Below are 18,952 nucleotides of genomic sequence, written 5' to 3'. Positions count from 1 at the left end.
TTGAGGGGTTCGTTTTAGTTGTCGTAACAGCTGTTAATAGCTTGAAGGTGTAGGAGCTGCAAAGTGATTTTTTTCTTTTACCTCTGAAATATATACAATACAAATTTTTAATCAGTTCCTTCGCAGCATCATTACTTTAGAATATTAACACCATTGGTGTAACTTATCTGATTTTCTGTAAGTCATTGTGCATAAACACAGCAATCCTGGGACATCAGTTATTTATGCATATGATAGCCATCCGGTATGAACCAACTATACCACATTTACTTTTATATCGTAGAACAGTAGTAGAATGTTTTATTCACTGCCTGTTTCCTTTTTCACTTTCTGTTTTCTGTGAAATTGCAATGTTTTAAATGTAGTTAGGTACAGAAGTGAGAAATTATCTTTTGGTAATGTTAAGTTTACATGTACAGGGTATGTGTGTGTTTCCTCTCAAACCTGTCACATGATTGAACGAGGTAGTTTTAGAGTTTATATATACATACATACATACATACATATATATATACATATATATATACATTATATATACATAATATTGCATTGGACATCTTTTGCGTATTTTGCAGGCATTCAGTGTGGTATTTCAGAAGGCAGTCCTGAAGGCAGCTCCAGATGAAGTGCTGAAGCAGAGGGTTGCTAACATCATCGACAGCATTACGTCTTCGGTTTACCAGTACACCACACGTGGCCTCTTTGAGTGTGATAAACTCACCTACACAGCTCAGCTTGCCTTCCAGGTGCCACAACCTTCCTTCCTGTTTTGTGGGGTCACTTTCCATGCCAGTGGAACTTTTCAAGTTTTCATAAGTTGTCTTTCGGTGTCATCATATTCTGCAGTGAAATAATTGATGTGCTAAATTCCAGATATTGCTGATGAATAAAGAAATCAATCCGATAGAGCTGGATTTCCTTCTGAGGTACCCTGCTCAGCCTGGTGTGATATCACCAGTCGACTTTCTCTCCAATCAGTCATGGGGTGGAATAAAGGTGAGGAAACACTGTGCTGATGTAAGGAATATTTAAGTAGGGTAAGCGCTGTCGAGCCAGATTTGACTCATGGTGATCACTTGCATGATTTTATGGTAAGGGAAGGTGCTGAAGTGGTTCCTTCATTTTCTTTGCGTTGCAAATGGCAGTAGAACATGCAAATTCCACACAGCCTGAGCCACATTTCAACTTATGCCCAAATGCACAGATTTTTTTCCATGACTGACTGTTTCTTGCACTTTTTTAACTTGTCTGAAAACCCCAGTGGAAATATGACTCCAAAAAGAATTCTGAACAGATTAAGTCATAAGAAAATTTCATGGGAGGGAGTAAAGTCTAAACATAATTATATACCTTTAAGTAGTTTCAATACATCTTTAGAGTTTTTATTGTTCAGTTTAAATTAGCTTTAGAATTTATTTTTTCAAATAACTCTCTTCTGAGCGCCACTATAATTCAAAGATTGGGATGTAAAAAAACAAATACTGTTGAAGAATTTCAGAAAATAAATACAACCGACAATTAATGAAATGGCCCCATTCTGCATTAGCTGGTTTATTTAAAACCCTAAATTAGCAGAGACAGTCGATTCATTGCATCAGAGCAGTTTAATGTCCGTTCTTAGTAAGAAAGCCTTAGAAGAGCAATGAGTCACCGGGTTACTTGGATAACATTAATGGTGGCTTCCAGCTGTCTACATTTGTGCTGCCCAGGGCAAATGCTAAGGACAGGTATGGTAGCAATTTTCTTCAGTGAGAATATAAGCCATCAAATTTAGCTAACAATAAAAAAGCCTTTGTTTTGCAGTATAAGCACATTGGACTCTTTCTATTATGAAGAATCTTTGTTCAGCATTTTAGGGAAAGAAAGAGTTTTTATGGTATATTGTCCTTACTTTTATCTAGACCTTTCTCTGCAACTCATAAATAGTTTTGTGAAGCCTTTCATTAAGATAAACAAAAAGAATAAATTCCATTTCTGGAATTAATGCATTTACAGTTTCTCTGTTCTGTATTTATCTTTTAAAAGTGAACCTTAGTTATCTTGTTTTCATTAGTAAGTCTGAATTCAAGCACAGTCACAACTGCACTATTCTGTATTAATATTCAGAAATGAAAACTATTGTAATTTTTATTAACGAGACCACCAATTTCACCTTGTACTGCTTATAGCCATGAATTCTGCTTCTGGTTTTTATTTTTCCTGCTCCCCACCGTAGGCTTTAAGTGCCATGGATGAGTTCCGAAATTTGGACCGTGACATAGAGGGATCTGCCAAGCGCTGGAAGAGGTTTGTGGAGTCAGAGTGCCCAGAGAAGGATAAGTTCCCTCAGGAGTGGAAGAACAAGACGGCTCTTCAGAAACTCTGCATGATGAGGGCAATACGGCCTGACCGGATGACCTACGCTGTGAGGTGAGTGGTAGGGATGCCCTCATGGCCTTTCACAGCTGGATAGCTCATAAAGAACATGACCAGAGCAAAGACAGCCGCCTTGTGGAACTGGAAAACTTGGCTTGGCTTGGCTTGGCTTGGCTTGGCGCGTTGTTCAGAATCCTTTCCAAAGAAGCAGTGATGTTTCTACTTACATATGTGTCTGTAGAAACATCTTAGTCTCAGCACTCTATTTAACACACCTTTATTTTTACAAACTCCTTGAGTCATTGCAGAAAATGTGTGCATGACCATGACTTGAGACTCAATTCTAGAGTAGTGACATTTGTTTGAGACCCATCAGTATTTCTTGTGTTTCAACATCTTTATGGATCCTCGTTAGTAATGATTGTTTTCCTTGTCATTACACGCAACCATCAGGTTCTGTTGTGATAAGTGTACTGGTGAGTAACAAACATGTAGACCTTATCTTTTGTCTCCTCTCTGTTGCTTGGTACATTGGAGATTAAGGCAGTCAGCAGGCAAATAATATTCATACATCTTATTAATGTGGAAAAAAATGGGTGAACTGGTTGAGAATGTTGTTTGTAATCACAATAATTATACAAATGGAAACTGCTGCTGCATACCTTCTATTGCTTTGGTGAGTTTCCAGCTCTGGATAAAGGCCCCTGACAAGCAACTAAAACATGTAATTGACATTTTTGAGAAGATGTTAAAATTAGTAACTTGCTACTTTCTTGACAACCTAGTTACGTAAGCTGTGTCCACACAGACCTTATGATTCATTATGTGTAGGAGACAATAATTCATGTGTTGTGCTTCTGCATGTAAGAAAATCTATCTTACCTGTGTGTTACATACTTTCTCTGTCTCTCTAGTTTACTTGACACAGACATACTATCTTTTTGTGTTTGTGTGCCCAGCCTTTGAAGAGTAATTTGTATGCTCTTTGGAGATCAATTTTCACCAATTTCTCCAATTATCACTTATGACTAAATTTATATATATATATATATATAGAGTAGGGGGGCGCGGTGGCGCAGTGGGTTGGACCGGGTCCTGCTCTCTGGTGGGTCTGGGGTTCGAGTCCCGCTTGGGGTGCCTTGCGGCGGACTGGCGTCCCGTCCTGGGTGTGTCCCCTCCCCCTCCGGCCTTACGCCCTGTGTTGCCGGGTTAGGCTCCGGTTCCCCGTGACCCCATATGGGACAAGCGGTTCAGATAATGTGTGTGTGTGTGTGTGTGTATATATATAGAAAATACAAATGCAAGTATCCCCTGTTATATGGACTTAATTTGTTCCTGTAAACAGTCTGTAAACTAAACAGAGTCTGTAAAGCGGAGGTCATTTTCAATTTTATAAATGGGCAAAAAAATTAGATATTCCTGGACATTATTGATATGCCCAGGTATTTCCAGACACACCCTCTGAACAATTAAAAACAATCTGAAGAAATCGTAAATTATAGTAATGGTAAAATAACAAATATTAAGATACAGCAAAAATATTTTATACTGAACTACTGTATAGTAAGTATATACATACAAACCATACAAAAGACACATTTATTCATTTAGCTGATGCTTTTCTCCAAAGTGACTTACAATGTTAAGCTACCTAAAATGATTTACCCATTTATACCACTGGGTACTTTTTGTCACTGGAACAAATAGGGGAAGTACATTGCTCTTGGGAACCATAGCTGGAGGTGGGATTTGAGTCCAAAGGCAGCTTCTCTAACCACTATGCTATCAGCTATCCCCTGTCCTTGTTCATTCGTTTAGCAGATTCTTTTCTCCAAAGTGACGTGTACATGTGAAAGAACAATAGAAAAAGTGCAACAGAAAGAGAGGTTTGGATGCAGATGTGATTTTTTAGTACAGTCAATTCGTCATACCTCATACCACAGCATAAACCAGTATACGTTACACGAGTACCTCTATATAGGCTTTTCCGTTATTAAAAACAATTTGTTATTAAAAGTTATTAACAATAACAGACACGTATAGCTGTATTGAGCGCTTAAGAGATCAGGGAAGAATTGAGTCTGAAAGAGAAAATATCGAGTTGTATGTGAACAAAAGACATTAAAAAGTAAAAGGAAAAACCTTTCCCAAAACTAATAAAACAACTTCAAAAGCAATGCAGAATTATGAAAGGGTTTACATACGTTCTTGAAAAGTCTGTGCCGGATTGTCTAATGACTTCTACATCACTGGTAAACAGTCTGCCTCAAACACCGGAAAAAGTACATAACACCAGGATCAGTTGATCCATATACTGAACATGGGTACATCTTTTCTAGGGCCATAATACTGAAAGTCTGTAAACTGTGAGTCCGTATACCAGGGTACACCTTAAACGTACGTGTGTGTGTGTGTGTGTGTGTGTGTGTATAACACAGACCACACACAGACACACAGATGCTATATATACTATAATATGCAAGTGCATCCAGTTGCTGTAAGGGTCTATGAATGAAGTTACAATAATAATTAAATTGCTTCTCCCTTCAGGGATTTCGTAGAGGAGAAACTGGGCAACAGATACGTGGCGGGCCGGTCCCTGGAATTCGCCATCTCCTTTGAAGAATCTGGGCCAGCGACTCCCATGTTCTTTATCCTGTCTCCCGGTGTTGACCCACTTAAGGATGTAGAGAAACACGGTAAAAACCTGTCCTGAGGCGGCCTGGCTCAGCGTTTTCCCCCTCACACTTTAGCTAGCCTTGTGTGGCCTGACTCACTTTCTAGGTTTCTTCTCTTACTGTGTGAATGAGCATGACTTATTCGGTAGAAGCTGTGTTTCGGACTGACGTGGAGAACTACTCAGTTTACCAGTAAAGGATAATAGACACACTTTCTCTTACCTAAATTCCCTGAGTCATACAGTAGTGAACATTTGGACTTGGTGCAGCAGGTTTATTTAGCAATGGATTATTGTCCTGTGTAAATGTAAGACTAACTATTCTGAAATCAGTTTAATTCGGTTTAATATTTGTACACACTGGCTCTCTAACTGGAAGCATACTTCAAGTCCAATGTGTGTAGCAGTGTGGATTGCAGAGATGGGGAAGATGCTCAGTGCTGTGCCAAATGTAAGGTTCTCCCTCTTCAGAAATGTACACTTAGTGCATTTAATGAGCTCTCTTACATTCTGCATGTGTCGCAAAGTCTCTGGAGAGATTAAAAAATGGGACTCTCACAGACTTTGGCTGGACTATTAATGTTTTCGCTTTGATTTATTGATCTCAGATGGTCTGTAAACAAAGCTCTTGAACCTGCAGGAACTGATGCAGTTGCAGTATCGACAGTTATTGTGTGACGGGAGATCATCAACATTCTTTTCATTTTTATCATTTTTCATGATTTTTGTATAGGTTGAAATACTATAAAGAACTTTTTTTTTTGTTGCTGCTTTAAATGGGAATCATTGCAAAAAAAAAGGCAATATCTATTGTCTGGCAGCATTTTATTTTGAAAACTGTATACTCTTTATCTGACATCACTAGAGTGTTGCCTGTCTGAGCATAAAATAATTTGCAGGATATTGAAAATGCATTTTCTTTCAGGACGAAAACTAGGTTACACCTTTGACAACATGAACTTCCACAATGTGTCCTTGGGCCAGGGACAGGAAGTAGTGGCTGAACAAGCCCTGGACCTCGCAGCCAAGGAGGGCCACTGGGTTATCTTGCAGGTACACTGGTTCTTAAATAATTACATTTTCTTCACATTTTCATCTTGTTTATTGCTTTTTGACTGACTGATTGATTGATTGATTGACTGACTGACTCCAGGCTAAGTCACACAATTAGTAGAAGTGTAATCCACACTGTAGTACCATGACTACAGAAACAAGGAATTGTTTAATTAAGTTTGTATAAGGGTGGAAATCTGTACCTTTATAAAGCATGTCCCTTAACAACTCACTGCCATCCCTTTTATCATCCACGCGTGTTAGCCCACCCGGCTTGCAAAGGCCTCCCCTCAATACTGTCTCCCACTCGCCAGTTCCGGTTTTACGTGGAAGATATACGCGTCTTTGAAAGCTCCCCACCGGTGGCAGTTAATTATATTGCACCATGGATTGTTCTTGGCCTAGCTAAGAAACCTTTCTCTGCTTATATTCCTGGAAATCTTGTGCTTTATAGTGCAATTTGAGATAAGACAATACATTTTAATTTATCATACTAGCCCCCAACTAAATATTTATTTAGAAACTTTGTGAAATATTGAATTAAAATTCTACCAAGCTTCAGTTTTTTTCTTTGAAGCATTTGAAACATGCTACAAATGTAAGAAAGGGGCAAATAAAAAAGTAGACTTTACTTGACACTTTTCCAAAGCAGCTTACAATTATTTACCTCTATGAACAGGTGGGTAATTTTACTGGAACAGTTCAGGGTGCTCAAAGGTATTGCAGCTGAGGCTCAAACTTGTGACCTTGAGTATTACTCAAGGTCAAAGGCAGCAGCTCTAACTGCTACCCTACCAGCTGTCCCCATAGTTTTAGAATGCAAATTATTACTGAAGTATTATTCTCTTGCTTCACTTTAATTGAACATAGACAAAAAAATGAAGGCCCGAAGAAAACTTCTAGAGCCCAAGAAGGTTCCAGCAATTTTATCGTTATTGTAGTGTATTCTTTGAACAGAAACATTTGGGTAGGATTGGTTCACTTTGGTGTCATAAATAGTATAAACAGAAAATTGTAAAACTATCAATGGTTGTGTGCAGCCAAGGTTATTTACTAATCACGTGCAGTGGTATTTGCATGCATTAAACATTGCAGAAAGGGATTTTTTTGCACACTGCATCTATGGCCCTAATGCATATAAGTACAAGCATTTCTCTACAAGACCACAAAATATGGATAATGTTCATGCAAATCAATACATAATAAGATTTATCATAGCAGGTGGTAGACATTTATTTTAAGATTTTTCAAAAGCTGATATCTAGGATCATATACAGGAACATAAGATGAAGAAATAGTTTTAGTATTTCATATGGGTATTTCATATTTCAAAAGTAAAGGATATAATGGTTATTTGTTGCTGAAGTATTAAAAGAAAAAATAAAGAAAAAAATGCATAATAAAGGTTACTATTGCTGTAAACTATTAAACAGAAGACATTGTACCAACTTTTAATGTTATAATGTCTTCTGCAATTCTAATTAAGTTTTGTCTCTTGGTGGATTGGTAGACTCTTGTAATATAAAGTGTAGCAATGTCCTTAGGCTGCTGGTTCAACTCTGACTGGAAGGAATGGGCACTACTTCACTTGATAGACAGTGTAGTGGTTACATCCATTGCCTTACAAACAAAGGACCACAAGTCAAATCCCAGCTCCTGCTATAGCACCCGTGATCAAGGATGTTGTTTTTTTTTTCTTCCCAGTTAGACATCTAAGTTCTAACATAAAAACATTTTATGTGACAAGTAAAAGCAATGTGGGCAGCTCTATTGTTAATCAGTAGCTGTTAATTAGTAAACATCTGCTGTTGTTTGAACCAGGGCTATACATAATATAATATACTATTGGGTAACATAAAGATTTTGCTGAAATTACATAACCTGTCATGTACATGGTAGGCATCCTGTGCTCCTGAAGTGGTATTGTAATAATATAATAAATATCTAATTTTTCATTTGTAAAATTCATTAATAGTCAGTAAGTTGGACTGTATGACAGGTATAAAACAGCCATAAAGGTGAAGGCAGTATGGTTTTAAAAATTTCACTCTGTGTGTGTGTGTGTGTGTGTGTGTGTGTGTGTGCGTGCGTGTATGTGTATTTCTGTTGAGAGGACCAAATCAGCCTAAAATTTGCTTAATGATGTGGAACAAAGGTTATTTTTTGTCCACTACTTAACACCAAGGGTTCAGCAGTCAATTAAATTTAAGAAAAATGTCAAATTAACGGAAAAAAGAAAAAGGTGACTGCCAAAGTCAAAGTTAAAGGCAAAGTAAGTCTGTCGGCTGCTGCCTCCTTGTCGGCGCCTGTACCTGTCTGAGAATATCGCTCAGGTAATGAAGCAGCTTGCAGGTCACTCACACAGACGGCGCTCACACACTGCTTTGCAGAGTGGAATTAGAGAGCCAGAGCGGGGTATCTTACTCACCACTGTGTTTGTGATAAACATAGGAGCTTTTATGACATCGGGAAAAACAAGATCTGCGAACAGCTGAAAGTAGAATGCGAGCGGAATACGGTGTGTTGGAAGCGATACTGGTCCCGGTCCTGTGGTCCCGTATCTCCTGATGGGAGAGCCGACGCCAAGGAAGGGAATAAAAAAATCCTTGGTTGACGCTGAAAGTGACCTTGTCGAAATCCAGAGTAGGTTTGCGCTGTCACCGCCACCTTTCTCTCTGTCTCGTTCGCTCAGTCAATCTTTGGTTCTGCCGCATTTTTCATGGCACAGCACAGCTGCTGAGTGTTGTGTAGGATGAGCGCAGGATAAGTGAACACTTTAACCACGAAGCGCATGGGGTCGTATTTCACAGAAGGGCCTCAGGATGCTGTAATGTTGAAACCCAAGAATAACTGTGATGTTTCCAATAATTGCGGTACTACTTATGTATCATCTGCAGTGTTGTAGGGCTGAACATTTTTCGATTTTCACGGACACCATTGCTTCTACTGTTGTTACAACTGTATTAGAAATGACTATGAAAGTTACTATTTACCCTACCCATTTTTGGCCTAAACTGAATACTTTTTATTTATTTTTAATTTTAGCTTTAGGAATGTATTTTTAATTTTAAACTAGTTAGATATCATGGACAAGTATATGAGCTTTATAAAGCTTTCATTGAAAATACAAAGGCCAGTTTAACTGTCAGTCCAGCCACTTTTTTTTTCCCAGTACACCCCAATTTTTATTGAACTATCAGTGATGGTTTTTACATATACAATTTCAAGGCACAAGTGATATTAGTATTATTACAGCAGTAAAGACATGCATGAAAATCATAATAAAATTGCCTGTGTTAATATTTTAAGCCTTATTTTCTAAACATTTATTCCTGGTTTTCAAAGTAGGGAGCAACAAAGGAGATAAATATTTAAAGAACCTCTAGGGCTCATAGAGTTATGGTATTGCTCATTTGGTGCTTTCTAAATCTGCTGTTAGTTTTAAGCCACTTTTCGTGTCTTTTGCCACTGCTACTGTTTACCTTTAAAACAAGAGTATTACTGATATAATGTAAATGTTTTTCAAATCCGGAAATTGTCTCAAATAATTTATAGAATTTCTTATTAATGCAGTATATTCTATTTACACTGCGTTATGATTTTAATATGTATTTCATTTATTTTTCTGAATAAACACTGTAAATACTCTATGTTGGCAATCAACCCTGTACGCTTTCTTTCAAAAGGAAGTCCTCAGCACATGACTGTGAAGTCACCAAACCTTTCACTTCTATTGTCCACAAGTATTCCAAAAGCTTCTGGTGATACCACATCAAAAGTATGAAATCATGATTTTTTCCACAGCATGTAGTGAAGCAGCTCACCAGAACCCTTAGAGGCTGATGATGAAAATATCTATTTTATTAAAATTATTATTCAAATCATATTGGCTCATACGCATAAAAGTAAACATGCCTTGAGGTATATGCAGCTGTTCTTAGAAAATTGCGCCAAGCATCAGTGAAGAAACATGGTCTGTTTCCCAGACTTTTTTCATCTTCTAACCACACTCAGTAGAAGTTGTTTTTTAAGTATGTTATCTGTTACTTTGTCACTCATTTTAAATGTTTGTTATCCTTCTACATCTTGCAAGACTGAGCATCTGAGGAAAGCGTCTTAAGAATGTCACAGTCCACAAACATATGCAGAAGCCCTGCTGTCAAATGCCTCCATAACGAACTTGAAAAAATTTTTGTGGAACCATTAATAGTTGACGGGTGTTGTGAGTGTCTATATTGTGTTCTTACCTGCCTTGTGTGTGTTTGCTGCTCTGATTTGTCCTGTGCCAGAACATCCATCTGGTGGCTAAATGGCTAAGCACATTGGAGAAGAAGCTAGAGCAACACAGTGAGGGAGGTCACGAGAACTTCCGAGTGTTCATCAGCGCCGAGCCTTCTGGGACTCCGGAGTCGCACATAATCCCTCAGGGCATCCTGGAGAACTCCATCAAGATCACCAATGAGCCTCCCACTGGGATGCATGCCAACCTCCACAAGGCCCTGGACAACTTCAACCAGGTGAAGTGCTCAATATTTCAGAAGGACTTGCACACAAATAATCTCATTTGCTGCAATGCATGTGACTTGAGGAGAGTTGCCCACTTGCTTTCTAAGACCATGTGTGTCACCATATCCCATTTGTTTCTTCAGATCTGTCCTTTTTAATTGTTCATTTTGTTGTTAATGATGATTTGCTCTCAAAAATGCGTGTGTTAGTATTTAAAAATAACTGAAACTGCATTCTCAAGAGACCCCGCCTGGCCCATAGTGTTAAATTCTTAGTGACCTTCACTATGTGGAGAAGTTTGGAGTGCAACACTTGTATATGTCATGCATCTGCAGCAGGACTGTCATTAACACCTATATTAAGATGATATGAAGGCTGTTAAAGATCTTTTTGTATCCTGAAGGTGTCATTTTATCTCTAGATGCTCTGTGTCATCTTATAATAATTTATTTTCTATCCCTTACTGTGACCCTCACCTAGCTTTGGTATGGTGACAGATGGAATGCTCAAAATAATTACGGATTGTGAATCACATAAAATAGGGAGCTCTGATTTATACATATAGCAGTGTTAGGATTTTAAGAGCTACTGGCCTTGCAACTGGAAGCTGGCCTTGTTATGTTATCAGGCTATTCCAGAACCTCAATTTACCTCAGTATTTGCTCACAGGCAATTTAAATCTGCAGTTTTTATTGTTATCTTATCTCATAGCAAAACACATGTGATGCCATAACATTTAGAGAGGTCCCTGAGATAACGAAAAGATATGCCTGTCTCGCCAACACCTTGATAGTTAATCAATAATATGATAACCACCCATATCCTTCTCTCAAGCAATTCCACAGTTACACAGAAAAGTAAAGTTGCTTTCACATTGACATAATCTGCCAATGACAGCCTTGGAGCTGATTTATTTTGCTTGCACTTTTTGATACAGTCATAATTATCCTAATAGTGGAAATCATGACATTAGAAATAATTGATTTGAGAGGATTTAATGTGCCAGTTATTGTGTTAGACTTTTGAAAAATAATAACAATTAACTTTAACAATTAACTGCTAGGACTAAAGTAAAAAGTTCCTAAAACCTGCATAAAGTTTGCATTTGCTGGAGGCCTAATTGGGAAAAATGCATAACTCTGATTAAGCTTAATGTGCTTAAAGGTCTAAAGTATTTAAAACATGTATGCTATTTTTACAATATTCATTGTAATGAGAATTTAAAAAGCTTTTTTTTTTTAGTTTTTTTGCTGATGGAGTAAAAAGAACAAAAATATAATCACATTTTTCAAATTGCTGCTAAGTCAAACCGTGGTTGCTGAGATGAAAACTATTTCCACACAACTGTTATCCATGAAGCTAGCAGAATATTCTTTTGCAGAAATACTGGTTTAAGTACTCTCTATTTTAACTGGCTGCGATGCAATGAGGATTTTTATCTTTATTGCAAGTACACATATTGAACTCGACATTAAGTTCAGCTCAAGTCATCTTTCAGCATCTCAGAAGATGAAGTTGAGGACCTTAATTCATACTCCTCACGAAACATTTATGAATTAAGACTACTTATACTTCCAAGTTACAGAGATTTGGTTTCATTAAGATCAAACTTGTGTGCTATTAGCAGTCACACAAAAGAGTAGAATAAAATATAGCAGTGTGTGTTAAACTTGGCTCTTAAGAATTGCTGCAGTTTTCATTTTACCATAGCTATTGCCATGATTAATACTGAAAAATTATTTCTCAAGAAATGTTCACACATCTCTTTAGTGTTTGTATGAGTGTGTTACCATGCTCTGCTGTGTAAATGGGTGACAAATGTCTCAGCTAAATACATGTTAATCATAGTATGTTGCTTTGGAGAAAAACATCTGCAAAATAAATAAATATAAACCTAAAATTTCAGCAGGAAATTTTCCTTGAGACGAGTGTTGTGGACAGTTGATAAATGCAAAATGATTTGCTTTTGTGCTTTTACTGGTTTCATTCCTTCTTTGTTTTTTTTTTTTCTTTCTATTTTCCAGGATACATTGGAGATGTGTGCCCGTGAGAATGAGTTTAAAAGCATCCTCTTTGCCCTTTGCTACTTTCACGCAGTGGTGGCTGAGAGGAGAAAATTTGGTCCACAGGGTTGGAACAGAAGCTACCCCTTTAACACAGGGGACCTGACTATCTCCGTGAATGTGCTCTACAACTATCTAGAGGCCAACTCAAAGGTGAGAGCACGACACACTACAGCTCAGAAACATAAATGAAAGCAGAAGCATTCTTCTGACCAATGGCCAGGGACGTTTGCCTCTTTCTGTATTTCAGGATGCGACACTTTCATTCAATTTGTCAACAAAAACAGAATGGTGTTACATGCTACAAAGTTGCAGAAAAAATGTGTTCATTTTTAAATATTACACTTAAAAGTAGTTAATGTTTTGCTTGCCTTTGCCCATTTGTTTGGCAACCTGCTGAAAGCATTCACTATGTGTGTGGAATATCGGCAGTACAACCCCGAGGCCTTTCTTCATCAACCGGCATTGCTACTGAATTATTTTACTTTGATGGATTGCCATGCTAAGACACTTTAAACCTACGAAATCCTTCTAATATTGAAGTATTGACATTAAGGTCTTACATGATGGCATCTGTCACTTCAGTGCTATCACACTGGCATAATGACATTGTCACATCACTCATATTGTCTGGAGTCAGCATGTTCCTAAGTGGCTGTCAGGTGTAGAGGTACCTCACATTATTGTTGTAATGATTGACATTCACTCTCAGCTGGCCCCCTGCCTTCTGTTTGCCTCACTAAGAGTAAAGTTTTTTCTGTCATTCTGTCTGTAATTGTGATTGTAATATTGCCTTGTGAAAATACCAGATCAGAGTTGCTTCCTTAGTGGTACAAATTTATTTCTTGTTTTACAGTATACTACATTCACATTCTAATCATTACATAAAATGTTCATTTTACTTGTTGGGTTCTTGTGAGTTTGGTTAACCCTGACCTGTTGCCCATTTTCAGAAGCTACAATACCGTTTCAATAAATGTTTTGGGTTGTCTTTTGACAGCAGTCATATTGCGGAAACATCAGGTTTTTTTATCTCATTCTGATTTACTACCTATAAATAAAATACAACCTACCAATTTAATGATTTTTTTTTTTAAATTGTAAGTAACTCTGCAGTTCACAGAACATTACATTTATTCAGCACTCACATAAGTACACTCTGTGGTCATTGCACTGGGGGGCGGATTGGTTATGGTTATGGTAAAGAGAAACCACTCACATTTACACAACCACTATTTATAGTCAGTGTAAGATCACTTGCAATTTGTATTTGGCTGTTGCATTACTCTGTGCTCTCACTGCTCTGGTGGGAAAAGGGGTGTCATTCCAACCTTTCTCTTTCTTTTGTTATTACAGAAATGATAAACCATGAAATGAACTTTGCTATGTACTTTTCGGACAGCATTCTGTAATTGTTCCTTGCAGAATAAAGCCACCCCAAGACTCTTCTGAATGCAGACATGAGGCGTGATTGCCTTTGCCATCAAACGATTCCCTTCCAACTTTGCTAACGAAATGTCAGGGCAACCTTTATATTGTCCCTACATTTTCCCATGAAATGGTTTTTCATTGGACCTTTTTAGGCTAAAAGCTTGCTGTGGAGAACTCTTGAATTAAAGTTCACACTACTTGTCAAGGCTGTTGTGCTGAGCAGCTGTAATTGGAAAATCATTGAAGCTAAGACTGCACCTAAATGTCGATCCTCTCCTCCAAGGGTTAACCTGTTACCAGCCAAATTGGATCAATACGCTTTCTGACTAAAGAAGAAAAATCTTTGAAGATGAACTTTAAAAAAAAGTACTGCATTGTCTTATTTAGTGTTTTTGTTTTCTTTTTTCCAGTTGACATGGTTGCGGGCGGTGTATGATATGATTTATACGGGAGAATAGTTTGATGACAAGGATTTCGTGATGATTAACAAGCAATGAGAACAGAGTTTATAGAGCAACCATGAGTTTGTAAAATGTCACTGAAAATTTTAGCTAAAACTGTTCAGTAAGAGATGTCCTCCAGTTTTAAAATGAGATGCTGTACATCATATTATGTATATTATTATTAATTTGTTAGTAACAGGACAGCTGGTAGCATGCTGGTTAGAGCTTCTACCTTTGGACACAAAGGTTGTAGGTTTGGATACCACCTTTGACCGAGTTACTTACTTTTAATGGCTCCAGTAAAATTACCTTGCTGAATAAATGTGTAAATAATGGTAAGCATGTAAACAATTTTACGTTGTAAGAACTGTAATTGGCTTTAAGTGCAGCAACTCAAACCTATTTCTTCAGGTGAATGGAAAAGATTACACTGATGAATACTAGGAATATTTTTTTCTAAATCTATGTTTGCAAGTTTGTGGAAATGTTTTTCACTCTGTTGCTTGCTATGCTGTGTTATGTGCTATGCTATATGTAGCCTTCTCTGCTGAAATGGCTGGAATTACTAAATGCCACTACATTTTCATCACATGACTATCAGATGTATAACTAAGGTGGTGTTTAATTGTGTGCAGGTTCCTTATGATGACCTTCGTTATCTGTTTGGTGAGATCATGTATGGCGGTCATATCACGGATGACTGGGACCGCAGGCTGTGTCGAACCTACCTGGAAGAGTTTGTCAAACCCGAGATGATGGAGGGAGATGTCTACCTGGCCCCAGGCTTCCCTTTGCCTGGAAGCATGGACTACAATGGTTACCACGAGGTTCATCATCCGTTCTTTTTCCTGTTCAGTAAACGGTGGTTTGACATACTATGAGCTGACATTAGGTGGACCCATGGAAGGGGGCAGCACTGACCCCAGCTGACACCTCCCCACGGCTCGCCTTGTTCCAATTGTGCTTAAGGAAGCCTAGCTGCTGGCAGTTAGAGGGACAATCAGAGGATATGAGATAGTTGTTCTGAGAACTGGGGTGTCAGAGACCCGTGGAAACTGGAGGGATAACTGGCAGGAAGCAGAGGAGCTCCCTCATACAGCATGCAATATAAAAGTTTGGTGGAGTTGTAGACAGTTCTATTGGCTACTTTCACCTCTTTGCTTTAGTATTTGCTTTAGGATTGCCTTTCCTGTAAAAGCCAAATTTTTAGTGGAAAAAACCCAGTGTGCTGTTCCAGTTCCACCCATGTAAGCTCCTTCACCCCACAGACAGTCGCCATGCTACGAAATAAAGGGAGAGCACAGGTGAAGTGACAGGTCGATCGCCTACTTCAGTGATTGACTGCTGCACTACAAGAGGCAGTCTGCACATGAAAGAGTTCTTTGTTTGGGTCAAGGCTAGAATCGGTCACCCCACGTGTGACGAACAGCGCTGAGGCATGCAGACAACTTGTATTTTCTCCCTCCATTACTTCAGGGAACAAGGCATATTTCATTATTCCTAAAATCCAGATGGTGCTCATTTGGCGTCTTTGCACTGCCAACTCAAACACTGCTGTGGGGGTAGTATTTTACCTTTTCTGTGTTTCTTTTTTTTTCTAAGGCCGCTGTGAGGGGATTAGAAATGCTTCTGGTCGTAAGAGCCCTGTAATGGGCCAATGGACCCCTTAGCCACAGTTGAGTTTGGTTGTCTGAAGTCATTGAGACGATAAAAACATGCGCAGTACCAAAGTCTTCCCACCCACCACCTCCATGTTGCATTAATGAAGATATCTGATTTTTTCTTTTTTTTTCTGGAAACCTCCCCATTTTCAACCTTCAGCGGCACCTTGTTTCCTCATTGTCCTTTGTATAAACGTCCGCCCATATTAGCGGGGAGAGTGAGGCAGGCCACATTGTCTCCTCCTCTCTGCTCGTGTGTGAAGTTGTCAGTGAGGAAGGCAGTAATTTGGGGTGGCAGGGCACTCGTGTCAAACTGCAGCTGGTGCGCAGAGTTTATTATTTCTCTGCAAGGCGGGCTGTGCAGCTTGAGCTGCGAGTGTGATTGGCATGGACAATGTGTGGATCTGGAGTTCGTGACAAACACTACAAAATGGCCCTTAACGGCTCATATTAGAAAAAAGGACAGCATGTTGCAGTGATGCTGCAATTTCGATCATTATTTTTCTATGTATACTTAGAGAATAATCAACTTTTTTAACCAGTAAACCAACCATTTCTGTTTGCTCATAAATTTGTTTAATTTACATGGAGTCCAAGGCATACTATATTTTTGTTCTCGTCCTACCCTCAGTACATTGACGAGACTCTCCCTGCCGAATCCCCATACCTGTATGGGCTGCATCCCAACGCTGAGATCGGATTCCTCACCCAGACCTCAGAGAAGCTCTTCCGGACCGTGCTGGAGATGCAGCCTCAAGACAGCAGTGCTGGAGAGGGCACTGGGGGCACAAGAGAGGAGAAGGTAATTATAAGATCCAGGGAAATATTTAAAGTATGCCTTCATCCTCGGGATCAGCTGAATCTTGTTGCAGCTATATGTTCATTGGGTCTTTTGTTTTTACTGGTAAGAATGTATTTTCAGTCTTCAGGTTTATAGTTGTACAAACCAGTGCTCTTGAATTTGCTGGTTTCTTTTCTGTTAAGATGACTGTCATCAGGAATATACTGTAAAACACTAAGAAGATGTAATAACATGTTCCACATAAAAGCAGCACGATCCATTTTATTGAGAAGCTAAACCATTTTTATGTGAAATTCTTCAGGGTTTTTACGCACTAGAACTTCACAAGCACAAAATGATTTGTTTGAATAGACCCTTTATGTTATGTGCACTAAGGTAATATGTCATCTTTACCAAACTCTTGGGTCAAACACACTGAAAATCAAAAACATATGGGCAGGTTTCCCTTTGGTGATCACTACACTTGACCTCAGCAAACAACACGGTTGAAAATCAGTTGTTACTTGTAGCTAAATAAATGGTAAAGCTATTTTTTTAAATCTCTTCTGGTCAGTCCAAGTGGGAATGTATTTATACGATATATTTTTCATGGTTACTTTGACCACATTGTTTGTGCAGAAGGTAGCAGGGGCAGTTGGTAGAATAGTGGTTAGGGGTGTTGATTTGTAAGCTGAAGTTTAGTGGTTCAAGTGCCCACTTATTAGAGCTGGTGTGCCGTTTGACCCCAGAACTTACCCAGAATTGCTGTTATGAAATAGACATCTTTATCACTAAGAGTTTGAAATTATATTAAACCAAGTAATCAGTCAGAAAATTCAGTTTTCATCTATGTTACCAAAACACGAATTGAGGTTCAGTTTTTACATTTCTTACTGTAGCTCTGCTGTTAGTTTCTAACATTAATACATCTGGAGTGAAACTGAGTTGCACACCAAACAATAATGCATCTATATCAAACTGATTAATCAGAATGTGTTCACTGGAACAATTTTTAAAGCCAAAAGATGCTTTTGGTCCTTTTTTTAAAAATGTGAGTTAGATACAGTGTTGTAGTGGTTATATTTTGGCTGACATTGATACCGTCATATCCTCTGGACTTTATGCAGACACCCATTTGTATTCCTCCACTGTCACTACATCCCTGGTGAATTTGAGAAGGGCCACAACACTACTACTGTATAAACAGACAGTAGCATTCAGGCACTGCAGTGTAAATCCCTTCGCCAGCTCTATTGAAACACGTTGCAGGTCTTCTAATACCACCCTTCAAAGATTAGATTGCGACTCTTAAGCCACTGTCAAGCAGAGCTTCACAGGAGCACCTATCTACCTGGACACAACCACAGAGGATGTCCCATTTAACACTTTGGGAAATTAGATGTTGCTTTAAGCTTAAGAGGAGGGTATTGGCAAGACTTCATGATGTGAGCCCCCCTTGGCTCTTTTACTGGTCTCTTAAACTTGTTTCTGTTCATCTTTCTTGGCTGGATGAACTTCTGAATCACTTTTGACAGATCCTCTGGTTGCTGCCAGCAGGCAGTTAAGTGATGGCACAGAGACAATTTCATGTTCCCCAGCAAACAGTTGCTTTACCTTCATTTGAGTGCAGCTGACTTCCAACATGGCAAACAATCTGTCTGTAGACATAGGCCTTATCTTTACTGCGTTTACTTTTTTAAGCTGCTCATTTCAGCTTCCTTCAACTCCGTTTTCTCTCTTCACCATCTTTTGGTGCATTTTTAGTCTGGCAAGCCGGCACAGATATCCTGTTTACAAGACCCTTTGAAAGTGCCTTCATCCACAACTCAAAACAGCCTGGGCTGAGTGCCATATTGATTAAGGTGGTTACCGCTTTGCGGGAAACCATCTACAGTAGCTTGCACACGTCTAGAATCCGACTTAAAAGGTATAAAGCTGGAGAGTTTTTAGTGGGTTGATTTTTTTTTGTCCTCGAAGCTTCA

General features: G+C 38.7%; 1 protein-coding gene across 1 annotated transcript in view; it reads left to right on the top strand.

The window, feature by feature from the left end:
- Positions 1-18,952, top strand: part of LOC114909805 (dynein heavy chain 9, axonemal-like) — a gene marked incomplete at its 5' end in the record, with an annotated part of 69,299 nt that overhangs the window by 39,127 nt on the left and 11,220 nt on the right. The window contains 9 exon segments of the mRNA XM_029249615.1: positions 576-746; positions 874-996; positions 2,216-2,409; positions 4,906-5,054; positions 5,958-6,085; positions 10,375-10,602; positions 12,616-12,807; positions 15,164-15,355; positions 16,821-16,991. Coding sequence (XP_029105448.1) covers positions 576-746; positions 874-996; positions 2,216-2,409; positions 4,906-5,054; positions 5,958-6,085; positions 10,375-10,602; positions 12,616-12,807; positions 15,164-15,355; positions 16,821-16,991 — 1,548 coding nt within the window.

This window comes from Scleropages formosus, unplaced genomic scaffold (assembly GCF_900964775.1).
Source record: "Scleropages formosus unplaced genomic scaffold, fSclFor1.1, whole genome shotgun sequence".
In the NCBI taxonomy this organism is placed as follows: domain Eukaryota; kingdom Metazoa; phylum Chordata; class Actinopteri; order Osteoglossiformes; family Osteoglossidae; genus Scleropages; species Scleropages formosus.
This window is presented reverse-complemented; position numbering and strand designations above follow the sequence as displayed.